This window comes from Talpa occidentalis, unplaced genomic scaffold, assembly GCF_014898055.3.
Source record: "Talpa occidentalis isolate TD23 unplaced genomic scaffold, MPIMG_talOcc4v2.1 talOcc4.7, whole genome shotgun sequence".
NCBI lineage: Eukaryota > Metazoa > Chordata > Mammalia > Eulipotyphla > Talpidae > Talpa > Talpa occidentalis.
Genome location: NW_023605083.1, coordinates 74,310,106 through 74,332,106, shown reverse-complemented (window position 1 = coordinate 74,332,106; position 22,001 = coordinate 74,310,106). Strand labels below are relative to the sequence as shown.

Here is a 22,001-nt window from a genome sequence, read left to right as displayed (position 1 = left end):
AGAATATTCTGGAAATAGGGAGGTAACTTAGACTCAGGTATCTAACAAAGAATTCTGCAGACTCAGCACATGCTTTCTGTCTTCACTCTGGGTGTAGGTAGGCTTGAATTTGTCTACACATCAGAAAACCATTTGGGTCACATCACCCTACTCTTTAGGACATTTGAACAAAGATTCAGTATATAAAACCTCAGGGCCTGTTTGTGAGGTTGACTTGAAGAAACTTCTGGCAGTTATTATAGATGGAAATACAATGGAGGGTGGCTTGAAGGATATTTAGGCTGAGTCTCCCCAAGACAGATTTATTGGTAGGTCAACCAATATTTGTATGATACGTGAGCTTGTATAACTGGTAATTTGATTTTGTCCAATCACACAATTTCTTCAGGCACAGAGATGCCAGCTTATGATAGCCAAACTGTCTATTGCAGTATAAACAACAATGTCAAGGTTTTCATTTACAAATGGTAGTTACTGTTTCTGGGATCTGCTGTGTGATAATTAGGTACAGGCATACCTCATATATATTTCAGGTTCTGTTCTAGAGCCCACAATTTAGCAATTATCACAGAAAAGTTAATAGTTCAACAAAGTGAGTCATATGAATTTTTTTGTTTCCTAGTGCATTTAAAATTTATGTTTATGATATGCTGTAGTCTAGTAAGTGTGCAATAGCCTATGTCTAAAAGAACCCCAATGTGTGTGTGCATACCTTAATTTAAAAATATTTCATTGCTAAAAATCCTCATCAGGGCCTCCCTGGTGCCACAAGGGGTTAAACACCGCACTATGAAGCAATCCACAGCCTCTGCAGCATGAGTTCAATCCCCGGCCAGGGAGAAACCCACATGGTGAGGCAGACCTCTCCTGCCTCACCAGCTGCTCCCCTCAGCAGTGTATTTCAGTCAGTCTGCCTGTTCTGTTCCCCACTCTGTCTCTGGTGGATCTTCTCACCCCTCACATCTCTGGCCTCTACCCCAGCTCTTTTATGCATAAATAAATAAATCTTAAAAAAAATCCTCATCATTATCTTAGCTTTCAACAAATTATAATCTTTTTTGCTGGTGGATATCTTTTAACAAAGGCAATATTTGCAAAGTGCAGTAAAGCAAAGCATAATAAAATGAGGTATGGCTGTGTTATTTTCTCAGATCATGTGAGAGCTTACTTAAATAATCAGTGGCTGCTAGTATTCACATAATCATAACAAAGGAATATGTTTTTGAGGGTGAGGTAAAGCTCCATGATCCTCTCTGTCCCACAATAGGAAACAGTTCTCGTGGGATAAAGAACTGTAGTTCCCCAGGCCCAGCGATGGATAAAAAAGTGAATATCATTTTTCAGACAAGCTATACTAAGGAGAAGAGAAACTGGTTCAATTAAATAAAGGATATTACTACACTAATAGAAAAGCTGAGGATCAAGGGTAGGAGTAGGCAGATCTAGAGGATCAGAAAGCAAGAACCACAGGAATGGTCTCATTTCATGGCCAGTCTTGTATGGACACTACCTATGATTCGGTGCCTCTTGCTCAGATTGTAGAGCCAGGCATGAGTATCTAATTTGCCAAGCTAAGTCAGGTGCCTGATGTTGGGCTAAAGGAGGCCCAGGTTTGAGTATTCCTAGACTCACACCCCACACAAAGAGCAAATTCTTCCAGGAATTTAGAGTAATTTTAGGAAGAAAAACTGCATGCTGTGCTGATCCTCAGCATAAGATGTCACGACAAGTTATTAGAGCTCATGACCAGAGACCATCAAGAACATACTATATAATCAAAAGTTGGATACTGATAAAAGGACAATATACTCTAGAGTATCCTGCTAGGAGGGAGTTTGATGGACTTTTATCACATGGACTTTTGTTTGATGATTCTAAGGAGGCTTAAAGAAAGGGCCAGTTCTAGATTGGGAAGAAGTGACTGCAATTGATGATTATATAGAACATTTTTTATTTAGGAGTTGGGAAGTTTAAAGGAAGGGTAGAGATTCCTTGGTAAAGAAGCAGTCACCAGTAATGTACAGCAGAGGATAGGAGTGTTGTTATTTTATTGTTGTTGAGCATCCTTGTCACTGTCTTACTTCAGACATTTTGGTCATATGTCTTTCCATTCTGGGTGGATATTAGTCTGTGTTCATTAGGAACCTTCTAGTTTTGCTGGCAGTTGTAAGCTGCCATCCTGGGAGATTTTCACTTCATCCATCTTTGAAGTTCACCAAAACTGAATAGATTTTCAGCCCTGATTTTCCTCCTAGCAACTTAGAGACACATTCAGTCTTTTAAGGTAACATCTACAACTACTTAATCATGTCTATGGTGACCAATATCACCAGCACTCAGATATCGGAGGGACATCACACAGATAGAGACCATAGTGGCTACATGAGTTAGGCACAGTTTTGGTTTTATTTATTTATTTATTTATTTTTAAAGTATTTCAGTTCATTTACTTATTTATTGTGTGTGTGTGTGTGTGTAACCTTCGCCAGCGGCCAGGGAACGAACCGGTGCTGCAGAGGCTGCGGGCAGCCTCGCAGCCCAGCTCTCAACTGCTGCGCCACCAGGGGAGGCCCACAGTTTTGGTTTTTGGGTTTTTTTTTTAGAGAAAAGAAAAGGCAGATTTATTGAAATATGCTGCTGAGAGGAGCAACAAGTGACATGAGGAACCATCTGTGCTCATGTTTCTTGATGCTTCATCCTTTGGTGCATCTATATTAATGAGTGTTATTTCTTCTTCTTGTGTTAACCATTAATCATTATATAGTATCCATTTCTTTTTTTTATTTTTTACGTCATTGTTCATTTTTAAACAATATTTGCTTCCCCCCACCCCCTCAGGTGTAGTCCCCATGGAGTTTCCTTTACCAATGCACCCGTGCACCATCACCTCGGTCCGCTGTGCTCCTTCCTCCCTCCCTCTGATCCCTCTCCCTCCTCTCCTGTATTATGTCTCTGATTTATAATTGTCTGTTTTTGCTTTGTTGTGTTTTGTACTTTTATTATTTTTTTACACTGATGTCTCATTTGGTTTCCCTATATTCCTGTTATAAGTGAAACCATCCGATATTTTTCTTTTTCCTTCTGGCTTATTTCACTGAGCATAATTCCTTCTAGTTGCATCCATGTTGCTGCAAATGGCATGAGTTTATCTTTTTTGAATGCTGAATAATATTCCATGGTGTATATATACCACATCTTCTTGATCCAGTCATCTATTTTTGGGCAGTTGGGTTGTTTCCAGGTTTTACCTATTGTAGATAGTGCTGCAATAAACGTGGGGGTACAGGTGTTCTTTTGAATAAATGTTTCTGTGAGCACAGCTTTTTTTTAAATAATTCTCAGGATTTATTTCATAGCAATCAACTATTTCTTATGATGAGTAAATACATTTTCTTACTGAAGAGTAAATGTTTGAATAAATGTTACTGTTCTTTTGAATCAATGTTTTTCAGATAGTGAAAATTATAAAAGATTCCTTATTCCTTTGAAATATTTTAACTTTTGTTATGGTACTGTTTGAGCTTCCTGTGCAGATTCTTTATTGTCACTGTTCTTTATACAACTCATCAGCACCTCAATGATTGGGAGATAGAAAGACTTCACAAACCCCTGGCCCTTCCAGCAAGCCCATATCCTCTAATGTTCTTTGATTGTTGGGAAGTATGCCATCAGCTTCTGTTTTCTGGTATCCCTCTTCTTCCTGTTTGTCTTCATCTCTCTAGGCTCTTGGTGAATTTGTCCTAGTGGAAAAAGATGTCAAGATTAAAAAGAAAGGAAAGATTTACAGCCTCAATGAGGGCTATGCCAAGTACTTTGATGCTGCCACCACGGAATATGTGCAGAAAAAGAAATTTCCTGAGGTGAGTGAAGAAAGCCAGAGGCAGTAGCAGAGAGAATGGTATCCCATTCTCCTTGCGAACATGGGTTCATGTTTCAATGGTGACTTTGAGAACCTGGCTGGAAGAGGTTGGTGCCCATGTTTGTGGCTTGGTCAGTATAAGAAAGGTAGACCCTGTCTTTCTTCTTAAGCAATTAGTATCTATTTTATAGCCAAACTTTGCCTACTAAAGATAATACTATATTTGTGTTTTCCCAGGAGAAATTGCTTTTAAAGAAGGTGGAGATTTCATTTTCAAAATTCAGAATTTCAGTTCAGAACCATTCTCATATTATTTGTTTACTGAACTACTAATTATAGAGATTCTAGTCACTTGTTATATTTGCTTCTAGCTGGGATAATGGAAAGTCCAATTTATATTTAAAGTTTTAGGAAACTTTAAATATAAGCCCTTTGGTTCAAAATTTGAACACTGATTTTTGGACTTCCTGTTATGATTAATATAGACCAAGAAATTCATTAAATATGTCTACCATTCAAAAAGAGTTTATAAGACTGGTATGGGAGCACAGTTGACCAACTCATAAAGGAGAATACTTATCTTACTAGTGAAAAATAAAACTATATAAAAAATATGGTACATCTTGTTAAAGGACAGTTGCCAACTGAGAAAAGTAGTCATCGCATACATGACTACCAAGGTCAATAGTCTAGTGACACAGGACCCTTTATAAAACGTAACATGAGGATGAGCACCCAAATAGAAAATCAGGCGTAGGGCACAATACAAGTCACAGAGGAAACATCAACATCCCATCAACAAATGTGGGAATATGCTTATAAAGGAGAAATAAAAATTAAAATGCAACATCCTTTCTGCGTATGAGATTTGCAAAGATTTAGTGCTTACTGGTGTGAGAAAACATGAACTCTCATAAATTATTAATGAAAAAAGATGTTACAGCTTTCCCAGATGGCAATCTGGCAATCTGATTTCAAATATTAAATATCCATGCCTTTTGACTCAGCAGTTTGTCCTGAAGTCCCACAGAAATTTATCCTAAGAAATTAATAAGAAAAAATTAGAAATATAAATGCAAAAAGATGTCTTTGCAGCAATGTTGATAACAACAGAAGGAGCACCTGAAGTATGTCAGGAAAGGCTGGTTATTATATTGTGGGGCATCCATAATATTCCAGTGGAATACCGTACTACCCATCTAGTCATCCACTGGAAAGGCAAATCCTTCTTAATGTATTAATAGTGAAATAAATAGGTTACAGAACTAAATATAATCTCATATTTAAATATATATATGTGTGTGTGTCTCTGTTTATGTATTTATGCACACACACGAATAGTGTAGCTGGTCCTCAAATAACGTGTGGTTTGTTCAATGTTGCTTTGTTATAATATTGATGAAAAATGTAATTACTGGCCATGGCCACAGAGTGTGGAGTTTGCATATCCTCCTCATGTTTCCATGGGTTTTTGGTGGGTATGCCAGTTTCCTCCCACAGACCAAGAGTTATTAGGAGGGTCATATGACACCTGTATTATATGCCAGTTTGTAAGGATGAGCACACTTTTTGTTCAGGCACAGAGGCACCCTGAATGTTAACCAAACTCTCAGTTGTGTAAAACACAATGTCAAGACTTTTATTTACAAAAGAAAGTTACTGTTTTTGCACATGAGGTTCACTGGTATGTCCAAATTGTCCTAGTCTGAGTGTGTGTAATGGAAGACTGTCCTGTCCAGGGCTGGTGCCTACCTTGCATCCTGAGCTACAGGAATGGGCCCCAACCATCCATGAACCTGAATTGGAAGAGGTAGATTGGAAAGTGAGTGAATGAATGCAAATTATTGTAAATTAAAAATTTAAGAAGTACACAGTAATGTACAACAATAAATGACTGGGAAGAAAGCACTCAGAGAACCTGCCATATTTATTATTGTTTTTGAACTGCTTGGTGATAGGAGGTTCTACTTATTATTTTTGATTTACACTCACTTACTCCCTGATTTAACCCTATTGCAATGATATCTAAAGTGCACAGTGCATGCACTTTATTATTATTTATTAGTCACAAATTATTTATTAGTCACAAATTAATAAATAATTATTTATTAAATAAATTATTATTTATTAGTCACAAATTATTATTTATTAGTCACAAATAAACAGAGAAGTGTGGTATGAGAAACGTAACTAGAAGTCTTAATGAGGTATGCTCTTGGACAGTGAGATATGGATGCTCCAAGAGTTGTTGGTTACCTCTGACAACTGTCTGCAATAACATCAAAAATATCAAAGCTTGTGCTCCAAGTGTAACACCTGTAGTTGCTATAACATTAACCTGTCATAGAAACAGCAGAGTGGAAAATATGGAAAATATTTTAATATAGGGATGGAGGACACCCATCAGTGAAGCGATCAGTCCTCACTCATCACTATAAAAATGAAAGCTTTAAGTTTATTTGAATATCTAAAGAAAAAATATTTCTAATGCTGAAAGTGAAATCTTTGTCACAAGTTTTAGTATTTAAGTAACATTCAAAATGGTATAACATCCAAACAATAGGTGAGTTTGTAAGTGTTGACAAAGAAAGCACAGTTGCTTACTCAGATTTATGGGCGGGGGGGGGGGGAGGTTGATGAAGGAGGATACATTTTGCCCAAAATTTTAATGTAGATGAGGTAGACACTTTTTAAAAATGAATGCTAAAATAAATACATTTCTAAAGAAGAAAAAGCAGCAGAATTCAAGGCGGCCAAAGATTATCTGGTTCTTCCACTTGGTGGTAATGCTTTAGGAGATCTGAAGCTTAAGTCACTGGCTGTTTATTATCTGAGACACTAAAATCTTTGAAAGACTAACATGAACATCAACTTCCTGTTATCTGACTATCAAATAAAAGGGGATGGGTCACCAGAACAACGTTCCAAGAACTAATTTGCTTTGTACTTCTGCCCAGATATCAAAGAATATCATTGTGACCAAAACCCATAAATACATAGGTGAAAACACAGGTAAAACACCGCACGACATTGGCTTCCCTGATGTCTTTGGGGTCACTACTCCAATGGCAAGGAAAATAAAAGCAAAAATACATAAATATATTACATCAAATTAAAAAACTTCTACATAGTGAAACTTAAGACATTCTAGAGAATGGGAGAAAATATTTGCACATCATATATCCAACAATGGGCTAATATTCCAACAACCACAAAGAATTCATACAACTCAATAAAAAGAAAACAAACCCAAACAAAAATGAGCAGAAGTGTTAAATATTGACACATCCAAAGAAGACATACAAATGTTCAACATCAGTTATCAGGGAAATGCCAATCAAAACCACCCCAAGTGGTATAATAAGTGATCTTGAACATTTTTCATATGCCTGTAGGTTATATGTATGTTTTCTTTGGAGAAGTGTCTATTTAGGTATTTTGACAATTTTTTTATTGTTCTTTTTTTTTATTGTTGAGTTGTATGAGTTCTTATATGTTTTTGGAAATTAACCCCTCTTTGGCACCATGTAATGTGAAAATATCTTCTCCTAACCCATTGGTTGCCATTTTGTTTTTGTGGGTTTTTGTTTTTTTTTTTTAGCAATACTAAAGCTTTTAAGTTTGATGTAGTTCCATTTGCTTATATTTGCTTTTGTTTCCTTTGCCCTGAAAGTTGAGTCCCAATATATTTCTGTGGTGAGCATTCAGGAGTGTATCACCTATGTTTATTTCATGTACTTTATGGGTCTTATATCCAACTCTTTAATCCAATTTGAATTAATTTTTGTATATGGAGTTAAATATTGACCTTCTTTCTTCCAAAGCATCTGCCTCTGTGTTCCCAGCTGGTTCCCATCACAGTCAGGACAGGGTTAGGAGCCACAGATGCACTAGAAGAAGGAGAGGTGGTGGGTGGGGCCTGGGAAGGGATCACTGGGATGTACTTAATGCCCACGTCCCAGACATTCTGTTATGTACCCACATTCTAGTGTATGTGATAGATATATCTTCCCTGTAAACAAAGACATTTTTCAAGAATGTGAAATGAAATAAAAATGGAAATTCCTCATATTAATTTGCCTTACAAAGGACTGATTGAAGGGAAGTATGAAAATGAAGACATTTCATTAAATAATTTAGGGAGTTCTATATAGGAGCAATATTCTTTTAGACATGTGGTTTGAGGTATGGTTTTTTACATTCTCTTTAGACATTTGCCTGTAGATTGTTATGTAAATCAACCCCATTGTGGTGTTGGTGGTTGGGGAGTGTGTGGAAAGTTATGCCACAAACGCATAAAATGTTTATAAAAATAAATGTATCTTATTGAACTTGATGCAACGTGTAGTGGGACAAAACAGGAAGTAGTGAATACCCAATTTTCTCAATTCAGCATCCATACTGGCTCCATAGGGATCTTTCTAGGTCTCACATTATAGAGGATATAGAATAAACTTCCTAACCTCACCTAGCCAGAGCACATAGGGCCTGACCTTTCATTCCCTACTTTTGTCCCTCCTGCCTCCTGTTCTTCAGTCATACTAAAATGCTTGCCATCTTAACAGAAGAAAAGCAAATTTCCTTTTGTGCATACAGAAATCCCTTTTAAAAATATGCACTCAGACAAGTGACCAAAGCAGGTGACTCCATCTACCTTTTAGACAAACAATAAACCTGTAAAGAAAAAAGAGGCCCCTCTGCTCTCCGTGACTGGGGAGGCGGCCCCGGGGACACGGGGTGGCCGAAGCAGCGCCCAGGTGTGTGGAGGCGGCCGCAGAGCCCCCAGAACCCGCGCGAGCACCAGGCCCAGGGACCCGCAGGCGCTGCCGAGGCTACGCGTGGGCGCCGCGGTTGTAGGCGCCTCCAGACACCGGCCGCGTGAGCCACGAGGTCTACATTAGCCTGGGTCTGGAAGCAACACCTGACGTCCATCCAGCGAGCAGCTCACCGTGCTCCTGGAAGCGCTGGCTCAGACTGTCCTCACCTGCGGGTGTTTCCTGTGCCTGCACCAGTCCTGGAGGCCAGAAGGGAGGAGGCTTGTGTGGGCGGAGCAACATGGCGGCGAGGAGACGCTGCGAGTAAGATCTCCCATTAAAAAAAGTTAATAGGGAGGAAAAGCGGCAGGTCCCAGTGAGAACTGGGACAGGGAAGATAAACGGACGACTCCAGCAAACTGCCCGAAGAAGAAAGTTGCCATAAAAGAGGACGAGAAGGGAGGGAAGCGCAGAACCCTGCTCCCCTCCCCCGCCCACAAAGTCGGCACTCTCCCACCGGCAGAGAGGAGGGAAACAACAAACCAAAACGGCCAACAAGAAAAACGGACACAGCAAGCGGGACTGTGAGTGGAAAGGAACTATTGCAGCCACCACACCCCGTGAACGGGAGCTGAGGCGAACCCTGCAGGATCCGCCGCGGAGGTGAGCTCCAGGCGCCATTAAAGAGAGCCCCGCCCCCCAGGAGGAGACCAGCACCAGCACACAGCCCCGGCCGCCCGGCTGCTTGAAACTGACAGATGACTCCTGGAAGAACCAGAGGGGAACAGAGAAGCCCACCCAAGATGCTGGCCAGTCCCAACAACACAGTGTCCCAACGCATACGGCAAATTAGAAAACAGACAGTAGGGAGGAGAAGAACCACACGCAACCTAGCAACTCTCCAGAGAAAAAGCACACCACAAAAAGAAAGCCAGCCCCCAGATTGCAAAGACAATAACTTGGAAGAATTTCTGAGCCTTCCAGAAAGAGAATTTAAAATTGCCGTGATTAAAAAACTGACAGAAGTCATAAAGGAAAACAATGATAAGGGAAAAATAATCAACGATCAGAAGAATGCAATTGAGTCCCTAGAGAGGGAAAACAATGGTCAGAAGAAACAAATTGAGTCCCTAAAGAGGGAAGTAAAAGAAATGCAGGAGATCAAAGAATTAATGGAAGAACTAAAGAATTCTGGGAAAAGCAATGAAAGCAGAATAGATGAAATGGAAGAACGAATAAGTAATCTTGAAGACACAGAAATAAAAAGAACCAAAACAGAAAAGGAAAGAGAAGTACGAAGGAAAAAGAACGAAGAAAGACTTCGGGAACTATCTGACTCCATGAGGAAAGGAAATATAAGAGTTATAGGAATACCAGAAGGAGAGGAGAGAGATGTAGGAACAGAGAAAATATTCAAAGAGATAATTGAAGAGAACTTCCCAAATGTGAAGAAGGAGCTGAAAATTGATATACAAGAAGCAAGAAGAACACCAAACTTCCACGACGAAAGAAAAATACAGCAAGACACATAATAGTAAAGCTCCCAAGAATCCAGGACAAGGAAAAAATAATGAAGCTGGCAAGAGGGAAGAAACAGATAACATTCAAAGGAAAACCAATCAGGCTGACATCAGACTTCTCCGAAGAAACACTACGGGCAAGGAGAGAGTGGAGGGACATAGCCAACAGACTCCAAGAAAACAGATGCCAACCAAGAATACTCTATCCCGCAAAGCTCTCCTTCCTCTTTGAAGAAAGAATATGGACCTTCCCAGACAAACAGAAACTCCGGAATTTCATTGCAACTAAACCCCCACTCCAAAAAATACTACAAGGAGTCCTAAAGCCAGAACCTCAGAGGGACGAATAACAATGAAAGAAGGCCAAAAAAAAAAAAAGTTATTAAAAGAATAAATAAATAAAATCAAAGGAAAGACAAACACAATGGCAAATACAGATGTTAACATATCAATATTAACTCTAAATGTAAACGGACTAAACTCTTCAATAAAAAGACACAGAGTGGCAGCCTGGATTAAGAAACAAAACCCAACCTTTTGCTGTCTCCAGGAAACACATTTAGCTACCAAAGATAAAAATAGGCTCAAAGTTAAAGGATGGAAAACAATCCTACAAGCAAATGGACCAAAAAAGAAAGCAGGAACAGCTATACTTATATCAGATAAAACAGATTTCAAACTCAAAAAGATAAAAAGAGACCCCAATGGTCACTACATTATGATCAAGGGGACAATACTTCAAGAAGAAATAACACTCATTAACATATACTCACCAAACGAAGGAGCACCAAAATATATCAGACAACTGTTGTCCTCTCTGAAAACAGACATCAGAGAAAACACATACGTAGTGGGAGACTTCAACACACCACTATCAACAATGGATAGATCAACAAGACAAAAAATAAGTAAAGAAACCAAAGCTCTAGGGCCTCCCCGGTGGCGCAGCGGTTGAGCGCTGGGTTGCGAAGCTGCGCGCGGCCTCTGCGGCACCGGTTCGATCCCCGGCTGCTCCCCGGCCACCAGAGGAGGGTCCCACATGGCGCGCAGACCTCTCCTGCCGCCCACTGCTCCCCTCAGCAGTGTGCTTCGGTCCTTCTGCCTGCTCTGCTCCCCGCTCTGGCTCTGGTGAATTCTCTCGCCCTCCCACGCTTCTGACTGTACCCAGTGCATGTATAAACAAAACAAACAAACAAACCAGCAAACAAATAAATAAAGCATGCCTCTATAAAAAAAAAAAAAAAAAAAAAAAAAAAGAAACCAAAGCTCTAAATAAGGACCTAGAGCAATTGGGCTTAACAGACATCTATAGAACACTAAACCCCAAAAAAACGGAGTACACATTTTTCTCAAGCGCACACGGATCATTCTCCAGGATCGATCACATACTGGGGCACAAGACAAACATCAACAGATACACCAAGATTGAAATCATGCCAACCATCTTTTCTGACCATGAAGGCATCAAACTAGAAATAAACCATAAAAAGAAGGCAAGGAACTTTCCTACCTCATGGAGATTAAAAACCACACTACTGGAAGACCATTGGACTAATGAGGAGATCAAAGAAGAAATTAAAAAATTTTTTGAATTGAACGACAAGGAGGACACTAATATCCTAAATGTATGGGATGCAGCAAAAGCAGTAATAAGAGGAAAATATATAGCAATAGAAGCTCACATCAAGAAACAAGAAAGAACGCAAAGAAACAACCTCATCTCGAAGCTCAAAGATCTAGAAAAAGAACAACAAAAAAACCCCAAAACCAGTAGAAGAAAAGAAATAATAAAAACCAAAGCAGAAATAAATGAAATTGAAACTAAAAAAACAATCCAAAAGATCAATGAAACCAAGAGCTGGTTTTTTGAAAAAATCAATAAAATAGACAAACCCCTAGCCAGGCTCACAAAGGAAAAAAGGGAGAAAGCACAAATAAACAGGATCATCAATGAAAGAGGAGAAATCACAACGGACACAGCAGAAATCAAAAGAATAATCAGTAACTACTATGAACAGTTATATGGAAACAAGTTTAACAATCTAGAGGAGATGGACAAATTCCTACAACTCTACAATCACCCAAAGCTAGATAAAGAAGAAATAGAACACCTAAACAGACCAATTACAATTAGCGAAATTGAAATGGTAATAAAAAACCTCCCCAAAAACAAAAGCCCAGGACCTGATGGATTTACAAATGAATTCTACCAAACATTCAGAGACGAATTAGTGCCTATCCTTCACAAACTCTTCCAAAAAATTGAGAAGGAAGGGACAATACCAAACACGTTTTATGAAGCCAACATTACACTAATACCAAAACCGAACAAGGACAACACAAAAAAGGAAAACTACAGGCCAATCTCCCTAATGAACACTGATGCAAAAATCCTCAATAAAATTTTAGCTATCAGAATCCAACAATGTATCCATAAGATAATTCACCACGACCAAGTTGGATTCATTCCAGGGGCACAAGGATGGTTTAACATCCGAAAATCAATCAACGTTATCCAACACATCAACAAAAAGAAATATAAAAACCATATGATAATATCAATAGATGCTGAGAAAGCTTTCGACAAAGTGCAACACCCATTCATGATAAAAGCCCTTGAAATTCTGGGGATACAAGGAACATACCTCAACATCATAAAGGCCATCTATGACAAGCCAACAGCCAGTATCATTCTCAATGGTGAAAAGCTGAAAGCAATTCCATTAAGATCTGGAACAAGACAAGGATGTCCACTCTCACCACTGCTTTTCAATATAATACTGGAAGTCCTAGCCAGGGCAATAAGACAAGAGAAAGACATCCAAGGAATCCAAATAGGAAAAGAAGAAGTCAAACTATCACTATTTGCAGACGATATGATATTATACATAGAGAACCCCAAAAATTCCACAGAAAAGCTAATTCAACTCATCAATCAGTTCAGTAAAGTGGCAGGATACAAAATCAACACGCAAAAGTCAGTAGCCTTCCTATACACAAACAATAAATCTGAAGAAGAAGAAATCAAAAAGACCATCCCTTTTGTTATTGAAACAAAAAAAATCAAATATTTGGGAATAAATCTAACAAAAGAGGTAAAGGACCTATACAAAGAAAACTATAAAACACTGTTAAAAGAAATAGAAGAAGACACAAAGAAATGGAGAGACATCCCCTGCTCATGGATTGGAAGAATAAACATTATTAAAATGGCCATACTACCAAAAGCAATATACAGATTCAATGCTATTCCAATCAAAATTTCAATGTCATTCTTCAAAGAAATAGAACAATTATTGATGAAATTCATATGGAATCACCAAAAACCCCGAATAGCCAAAGCTCTCCTGAAAAAAAAAGAAGGGAATGGAGGCATCAGACTCCCAGACTTCAAACTATACTACAAAGCCATAATCATCAAAACTGCATGGTATTGGAACAAGAACAGACATACAGACCAATGGAATCAAATAGAAAATCCAGAAATAAACCCACAGATTTATGGTCAACTAATCTTTGACAAAGGAGCAAAGAATATGCATTGGAGCAAAGAAAGTTTATTCAATAAATGGTGCTGGGAAAACTGGGTCGCTACATGCAAAAGAATGAAGCTTGACCACCACCTCACACCATACACAAAAATCAACTCAAAATGGATTAAAGAACTAGACATAAGACCTGAAACCATAAAATACATAGAAGGAAATATAGGCGAAACACTACGTGATTTGCACATCAAAGACATCTTTACAGACACATCACCCAAAGCAGTGATAGTGAAGGCAAAGATAAACAGCTGGGACTACATCAAATTAAAGAGCTTTTGCACAGCAAAAGAGACAATAACAAAAACAAAGAGAAACCCCACCAACTGGGAGAACATTTTTGCACCCAACACTAATGATAAAGGACTGATCACAAAAATCTGCAAAGAGCTGATGAGACTCAACAACAACAAAGAAAATAATCCAGTCAAAAAATGGGCAGAAGAGCTTAAAAGAAACTTCTCTGAAGAGGAAATGCAAATGGCCAAAAGGCATATGAAAAAATGTTCAACATCACTTGTCATCAGGGAAATGCAAATCAAAACTACCATGAGATACCATCTTACACCAGTGAGAATGGCACATATTAAAAAAACTAGCAACAACAAATGTTGGCGAGGATGTGGAGAAAAAGGAACTCTTGTGCACTGTTGGTGGGAGTGCAAACTGTTCCAACCACTGTGGAAAGCTGTATGGAGATTTCTGGACCTACTAAACATAGAGCTTCCATATGACCCAGCAATTCCACTCCTAGGTATTTACCCAAAGGACACAGAAACATCAATTCCAAAGAACACCTGCACCCCTATGTTTATAGCAGCACTGTTTACAATAGCTAAGCTTTGGAAACAACCCAAATGCCCAAAAATAGATGACTGGATCAAGAAGATGTGGTACATATATACCATGGAATATTACTCAGCATTCAAAAAAGATAAACACATGCAATTTGCAGCAACATGGATGGCGCTGGAAGGGATCATGCTCAGCGAAATAAGCCAAAAAGAAAAAGAAAAATACCGGATGGTCTCACTCATAGCAGGAATCTAGAAAACTTAAATAAGGGACCAGGAAAATGAATAACTATAAGAAAGTGAAAATCAAAATCAACAAAAAACTATGAACCAGAGACACTTTTAGGGGGGGGGGGGGAGGGGAGGGATTGGGGTCAGAATGGGGGGGCTGCAATTGTATGGGGAATATAACAATAAAATTTATTAAAAAAAAAAAAAAAAAAAAAACCTGTAAAGATTGATGAAGACAAACAACTTTAGCTGGTGGTAGTAAATTAGTGAGAAGGTGACAAGGCTTGTTTATCTATGCATCTCAGCCCTAAATTCCATCTCTGTTGTAAAAGGATATCTCTTTTCCCCTGGTACATGGATGGAGGGTACCTTTCACGTGGGAGATTTATTTACTGTTTTCAGGGGGAATAAGGAGGGTCCTTCTTGCACTACATGTTTCTCAATTAGCTTTAATTCAAAATAGTCAATCTACCAAAATGGCACAGTTTGAGGTCCCATATTCTATATGTTTCTTTTTTTTTTTTGGTTTGTGGTTTCTTTATTCTTTTTTTCTCCTCAGATGTTTTCTTAAGATTGCTATAGGATATTATCCTTGACTTTAAGTAGTCCTATATTTATTGAGTTTAACCACTGGTTGAGTTTTGGGGCCTCTTAATGAATTTAAGTGTTCAATGACACAATGTTTTCATTCCCTAAACTGGTGGGTGGAGGGCAAAAGATGCGAACAAAGTTGGTGCTGGCTGGCTGGAGCTGGTGCTGGCTAAAACCACTGCATCTTACCCCTCTCCTCTCTGCCCTCTAGGATGGTAGTGCTCCCTATGGGGCTAGGTACGTGGGCTCCATGGTGGCTGATGTGCACCGCACCCTGGTCTATGGAGGAATCTTCCTGTACCCAGCGAACCAGAAAAGTCCTAAGGGCAAGGTAATTCTCCTTTGTCCACTGGTACCTCAAGTCAGTGAACCAGTTGGAATTTCCTTTTTCTTCATGTCTGCTTTTTGGCTACTGCCTTGTCCTTGTGTCTGTGAGTGGTCAGGGAGAAGAGAAATAACGTACTTCTTCCATTAGTGAATTTTGAAGTTGCAGTAGAAGGTTTGGAGAAGAAATAACTGAAATAGTTGCTACTGGTGATTTTCTCTGTCCTTCACTGATCTCATAGCTGTCATTCACCAGGAGTTAGCTATGTTTATTTCCTGCTTTCCATATGCTGTGTCTTTTAGCTTCAACATAAATGATTTTTGATCGTAGATTACCTTGAGAATTTATTGAAATTTATGGACTCATTTCCTAGAAAAACTAACATGTATACCTACACATGTAATCTGTATACACGTTACAGATAATTTCAGGGGATTCGCAGATGCTCCCAAGTCCACCTGAGAATCTGCCACAGAATTGGCTTGCCAATCTAGATCAGAGATAATTTTGTTCTGTCCTTGTGATAGCAATAATTTAAAAATCAGCACAGGATCTGACTCTTTATCAAAGTGTTTCAAAATAGTTTCAAAATACATTTTCCAGAGAGAACAGAAAGGTTAAAAGCTACACAGAGCTAGGTAAATGCTTTGCAAGCTGATCCTAGAAAAGGAATGTTTTTTTTTAATTAAGGATTTTGCATCTATGAGGAAAGGAAGAAGATAGTATGATATTGATTCAACATGCAGCTAGAACACCACGCTGAATCTAATGTGTGTGTATGTGTTTGGTGGGAGAAGAAAGTTACATCATCACAGAAGTACACCTGAAAAAAGACAATGAGTTTAGTCTGTTTCATTTCAATTCCCCATGTACTTACTGGTCAGTACTGGGAATGGAGCTGCCACATGATGAGCCAAGACACACAGTGCGAGAACATCTAGGGAGGAAGGCAGATGTTAAGCAAACTTCTGTGCCATGGCTATTAGGAAGAGGAAACAACTGCGAGGATGCTGTGGGGGTGCAGGCAATGGGAGTTAACGTCTTCTAAGGGGCCAAAAGAAAGGGCCATTTAAACACCAGCAAATCATGTACCCAAGTCAACAATAATCCAGAGAGACCACCTAGCAATCTTGAGGTGTCTTCCAATCCCATCCAACCTTGACTCCTTATCAGCCATTAGGCCTCACATATTGGAGGCCCTTCTTCAGGCTTGCAGAATCAGTTCATCTCATTGGGGAACCAGCAAGAAATGAGTCCCTACATCTCTTGATTTCCAAGTGAAGAGGCAGGTTCTCGTAAGAGAGATAGACTGATCTAGGTGCCCCAGAGGCATATGTGATGAACACCTGCTGATTCATTCAACCTTCTAGAGGGTCTTGATCTCAGGCAGCCCACTCAGCTGAAGTGCGCCAGTGTCCTACACTAAGAAGACACACGGATAGTCAGTAGTTGGAATTCCTCATTGAACTTTAGGTGCTTGATTTGCAATTTTTGACAATTTGCAAATTTTGTCCACCTGGCTTTGTTTCTCCACAGCTCCGGCTCCTATATGAGTGCAATCCTGTGGCCTACATCATTGAGCAGGCGGGAGGCTTGGCAACCACAGGCACACAACCTGTGCTGGACGTAAAGCCTGAGGCCATTCACCAAAGAGTCCCACTCATTCTGGGGTCCCCAGATGATGTGCAAGAATATCTTACTTGTGTACAGAAAAACCAGTCTGGCAGGTAGTGAGTTTGACCCCACAAGCCCTCTTTGTCTTTTCCATTGTATTAAAACTGATAATTGGAAGCAATGTGATGAGTAATAAAAGATAAATGCACCAAATCACATCCAAAGGAACAGTGGCAAACTGCTCATGATATGCCTGGAAGCTAGTGGTCAATGTAAAGGGCTGAAAATAAAAACCCATATGGGGAAAAATGCTGATTTGTCTTTTGTCATGAGAATCAGTAGATAGGGTTGTATTTCCAAGTCTATCAGCCTGTGTAATAGGCGGTTGTATGCTTGTAGACAAAAAGTACAGCGATCAGTTAAGAATTTATCCTGTTTGGCTTAAAATTTGAAACTAGTATTTATCCTGCAGTGATCAATTTTTCTCATGAAATTGATACATACTATACATGTATGTATTTATATGTGTATACTTTATATACATATTTAAATGTAAATTTATGTATTTAAATGATTTAATTTCTTAGAAGTTTTGTCTTATCCTGATAAGTTTTGAATCAGAAATCTCAGGGCTATTAAAGTCTAAAATTTCACATAGAGCATTTTGTTTGGGCAATAACTTAGATGACCAACAACTGTTTGAATGGGGGAAAATGTGGTCACCTGTTAACAAAGCTACATGCTAAATGGTGTTAATATTTAAATATTAATATTTACTTCTCTCAACTTTATAACTTTGCATTTTCATTTTTGGGGGAAATGTTTTAATAGATCTTAGGGCCTAACCAGAGTGCATTGATTAAATGACTGCTCATTTGTCTAAATCATGTCAAGTTTGGGATTAGGAAATCCAGCTAGTTTTAATAATTGCCATATATATATGTGGACTTGGGGGGCCAAAAATCCTTAGTGAAATATTGGCAAATCTGCATGTGCTTAAAACAAAAATGGATCAGGGAAAAATCAGGCTTAATCAAAAAATTCAAGAATGATTCAACATTGAAAAAATCTATTAAATTGGCATTAGGGACTGGGAGAAGCCACTGGAGAAAGCAAGGTTCTTCTTTCCTACTTTAGCTTTGACAGGGAGGCTCACACAACACCGAGGCAGATTTCAACTTGGGTACAACTCAGTATTCAACTTTGTTCCTTATTCTAATGTGACTTGGTAGGAGAAGCTGCAGTATTTTATAATACATAATTGGAATATTTTCATCCTCCCTAAAAAGAAGAGATTTTCACTTCAAAGGGAAAATTCTCATTCTAACCAATGGGTTATTATTAACCCTTTATATCTCAAAGATTCAAATTGAATTCTTCAATTCAAAATCTCTTACTAACATCTTGACTTGGTGAGTTTACAGTGTATAATCCAAAGTCTAAACAACCAGGAGGAGGTTTTGTTGGAAACAAAGCAGAGAGATAACACCTTAATTCATGGTTTACGTTGCTTTGATCAATGCAGTGGATGCTCAGAAAAAGATCCATTCACTTTTCACATCCTTCTTCAAACAAGACTGGGTTTCTGCATGTCAAATGCAAGGGAACTAGGAAAGAGCTGGGACTCTAATTCCATTCTCGCAGGCTACATATCAAAGATTCTAGAGCATTAGTGCAATGATGACTTTGTGACCAGTGCTTCTACAGGTGTGGTCTGCAAAGGCCATTGACTAGGCTCTCTGGCATAACTGATCTGAGAACCCCCTTCCTCTGTTTCTATTCCTCCTTATTGTTCCCCACTTTAAAAGTCTGTGTCTGTGTCAGGAGAAATCCAACTGTTCTTTTAATTTCCAAGTACTTTCCCAAAATATACTATATAGGTCTGGCACCACTGTGGAAGGAACACCTGTTTAATGGTTTCCATGTACTCTGGGCTCCAGCAACAGGGAAACAGACCCAGTAACACATCAAAAGGATAAAGTCATATGATCATTTTAATATATGCTTTCTAAAATAAGAAGAAAACATGTTGTTTCAAATCAATGGGGAAAGAATTACTGATGTTCGATAATTAGCTAGTCTTTGGGGGAAAACATATAAAAGTACACCCCCAAACATATTGCAGATGGATATCAGAATTAAAACAATCTATGAAGATATTATAAAGTGATAAAGGGGAATATATTTATGACCTTAAACAGGACTGAAAGACACAAAACAAAAAATAAACAGGAAAGGCAGATGTGATTACATCAAAATAAAAATACATACAAAGGGGCCTCCCCTGGTGGCGCAGCAGTTGAGCTCTGGGCTGTAAAGCTGCTCACAGCCTCTGCAGTGCCAGTTCCATCTCTAGCCGCTATCGAGGGTCCCACATGGTGCGACAAACCTCTCCTGCTGCGCCCACTGCTCCCCTCAGCAGTGTATTTCGTCAGTCTGCCTGTTCTGTTCCCAGCTCTGACTCTGGTGAATTCTCTCACCCTCCCGTGCTTCTGACTGTACCCAGTGCTTATGTAAATAAATAAATAAATCTTTAAAAAAATGTTTAAAAAAAAAGATTTATTTAAAAAAAAAAACATACAAAGTTAAAAACAACTGGTAGCCGAGGAGAAGATAGTTGTAATATAATAAATAGTATCAAGAATCATGCATATTAAGGAAAAAGATGGCTATTGATACAGAAACAGCCTAAAGATATAAAGCTTCAGTTTGAGGAGGGAAAACTTAGACATGTGAAAAGGTGTTTCACCTACCTGATAATCAGGAAACTGAAATGAAATGACTGTAACTTTTCACTTGTCACACTGACAAAGAACAACAATAAAGTCTGATGATATTAAATGGAGAAGGTGCTGGGAAATGGCACATTTCCCATTGCTGAGATCATTCAAGGGGATAGATATTTGGGATAAAGTTTGCCAGTTCAATATGCATTGAGAAGTTTAAACGAGCAGGCTCTCTGAGCCAATACTCTTACATTGTATTCACAAAAAAGCCTATGCTGACCTTTGAAAAAGTAATCTACATATTATTCTACATACCAAAAAGTTAATCTTGTTATGTGTTACAGTGTTTTTTTTCCTGCATAAATTTATACATAGACAAGTGTTTCTTAATGTGTAACCATAAGGTATGAAATACATAATTGTAAGGTATGGTGACCTGCATCTATACCAACAAAAAAGGATCTCACAATTGCCACTATTTTCATACGAACTTCTGCTTACGGAAGTCCACAGAGCTAGCAGAGCCAGGGTCATTGGCAGCATGAACTTCAGAGAAATATGATTTCGAGACAGTTTGCAGCTTAATGATTTTTCCTTGTCATGTTTATAATAATACATCCCAAGGGTGAAATGCTATTGATCACTTTAAAATTGAAAAATTAGACTGAATTCATTCAATGAGATATTCTGGTCTACTTGTTCATAAGAAATTTCTCGGGCCTCCCCAGTGGCGCAGCGGTTGAGCCCTGGGTTGCAAAGCTGCCCGCAGCCTCTGCAGCGCTGTTTCGATCCCCGGCTGCTCCCCGGCCCCCGGAGGAGGGTCCCACATGGCGTGCAGAACTCTCCTGCTGCCCGCTGCTCCCCTCAGCAGTGTACTTCGGTCCTTCTGCCTGCTCTGCTCTCTGCTCTGGCTCTGGTGAATTCTCTCACCCTCCCGCGCTTCTAACTGTACCCAGTGCTTGTATAAATAAAAATAACTAACTAAATAAATAAATAAAAATAAGATGCCTAAGAATTAAAACACTATTTAAAAAAAAAAAGAAATTTCTCATTCTGGAGAAATTTGTATTACATACAAAATGGTATGTACCCTATATACATGGTATGGATATCTCCAAATAACAATGAAATAGAAATAGCTATGGTAACCATCTAAACAGAACTGTGCATGTGCTAGGGACGTAAATTTTAAATATGTTTATTTTTTTTCACATCACTCTTTTGGTATACTGATTTGGAAACAGAAGTTTAGTAAAGTTATGCTCAAATAGAGTACCAAGCAAATGGCACATGATTTAGAATCAGACACAATGACACACTGGAATGTGCTCAAGAGGAATTTCACTGCCACAAAACAGGAAAGGGAGTAGCGATTCTAAAACAGCAGGATAAACTCCTTGCAGATTAAGGAAATTACCCCTCATTAGTATGAGGAATGGCTTATTTTCTCGTGACCACATGTGGAAATGTTTCACCCGCCACTAGAAAACCCCAAAAAGGTTTTTATTTTGTATATATACTTTTTTTTGTAAAAGTAAATGTAACACAACATTCAAGATGGATCCCAATCTAGAGTCAGCTACTCTGAGAGCAAATGTTTGAATCACCATGCAGGTTGCATTTATCTTCCAGTTGAATGTCTAGATCCCCCAGCCAGTCTCCTGACCACATTATAGTGCAGGACTGGCTTCTGGAGTACAGATAGTCTCTCTTATTGCTCACTGGTCACACCTTGGCATGGTTCCTCCCTACCCAAGCCAGCCCTCGGTAAACAAAACACTAGCAAAAATTCCAGTTACTTCCTCTAAGTGCTCTTGGATAAGAGTCATTGTTCAGCTTGGCTTGAGACCCCATGCTCCAGAGAGCCCATGCTGACTAGTCTGTATGGAGGGAGAAAGTGCAATAGACAAAATAGTTAAAATGAAACTAGGGACCACTGGTTTCCATCTGCAGCTAAAACTTAAGATGCCTACAAAACACTCAGAGTGACATGTGCAAGGAAAAGGTGTGTTTCCTTGGGAACCTGTTCTATCTGCTCCAAC

General features: G+C 38.9%; 1 protein-coding gene across 2 annotated transcripts in view; it reads left to right on the top strand.

Annotated features, from left to right (window-relative positions):
• The window catches only part of FBP2 (fructose-bisphosphatase 2), a 66,613-nt gene extending 49,042 nt beyond the window's left edge, over positions 1–17,571 (top strand). Inside the window, exons 5-7 of one of the 2 annotated variants that reach the window (XM_037493841.2) lie at positions 3,723–3,860; positions 15,506–15,625; positions 17,156–17,571. In XM_037493841.2, the coding sequence (XP_037349738.1) occupies positions 3,723–3,860; positions 15,506–15,625; positions 17,156–17,350 (453 nt within the window). In that variant the 3' untranslated portion in view covers positions 17,351–17,571. The remainder of the gene's footprint in view (positions 1–3,722; positions 3,861–15,505; positions 15,626–17,155) is intronic. The other variant, XM_054689049.1, reaches the window with a different exon arrangement.
• Positions 17,572–22,001: the final 4,430 nt, after the last annotated feature.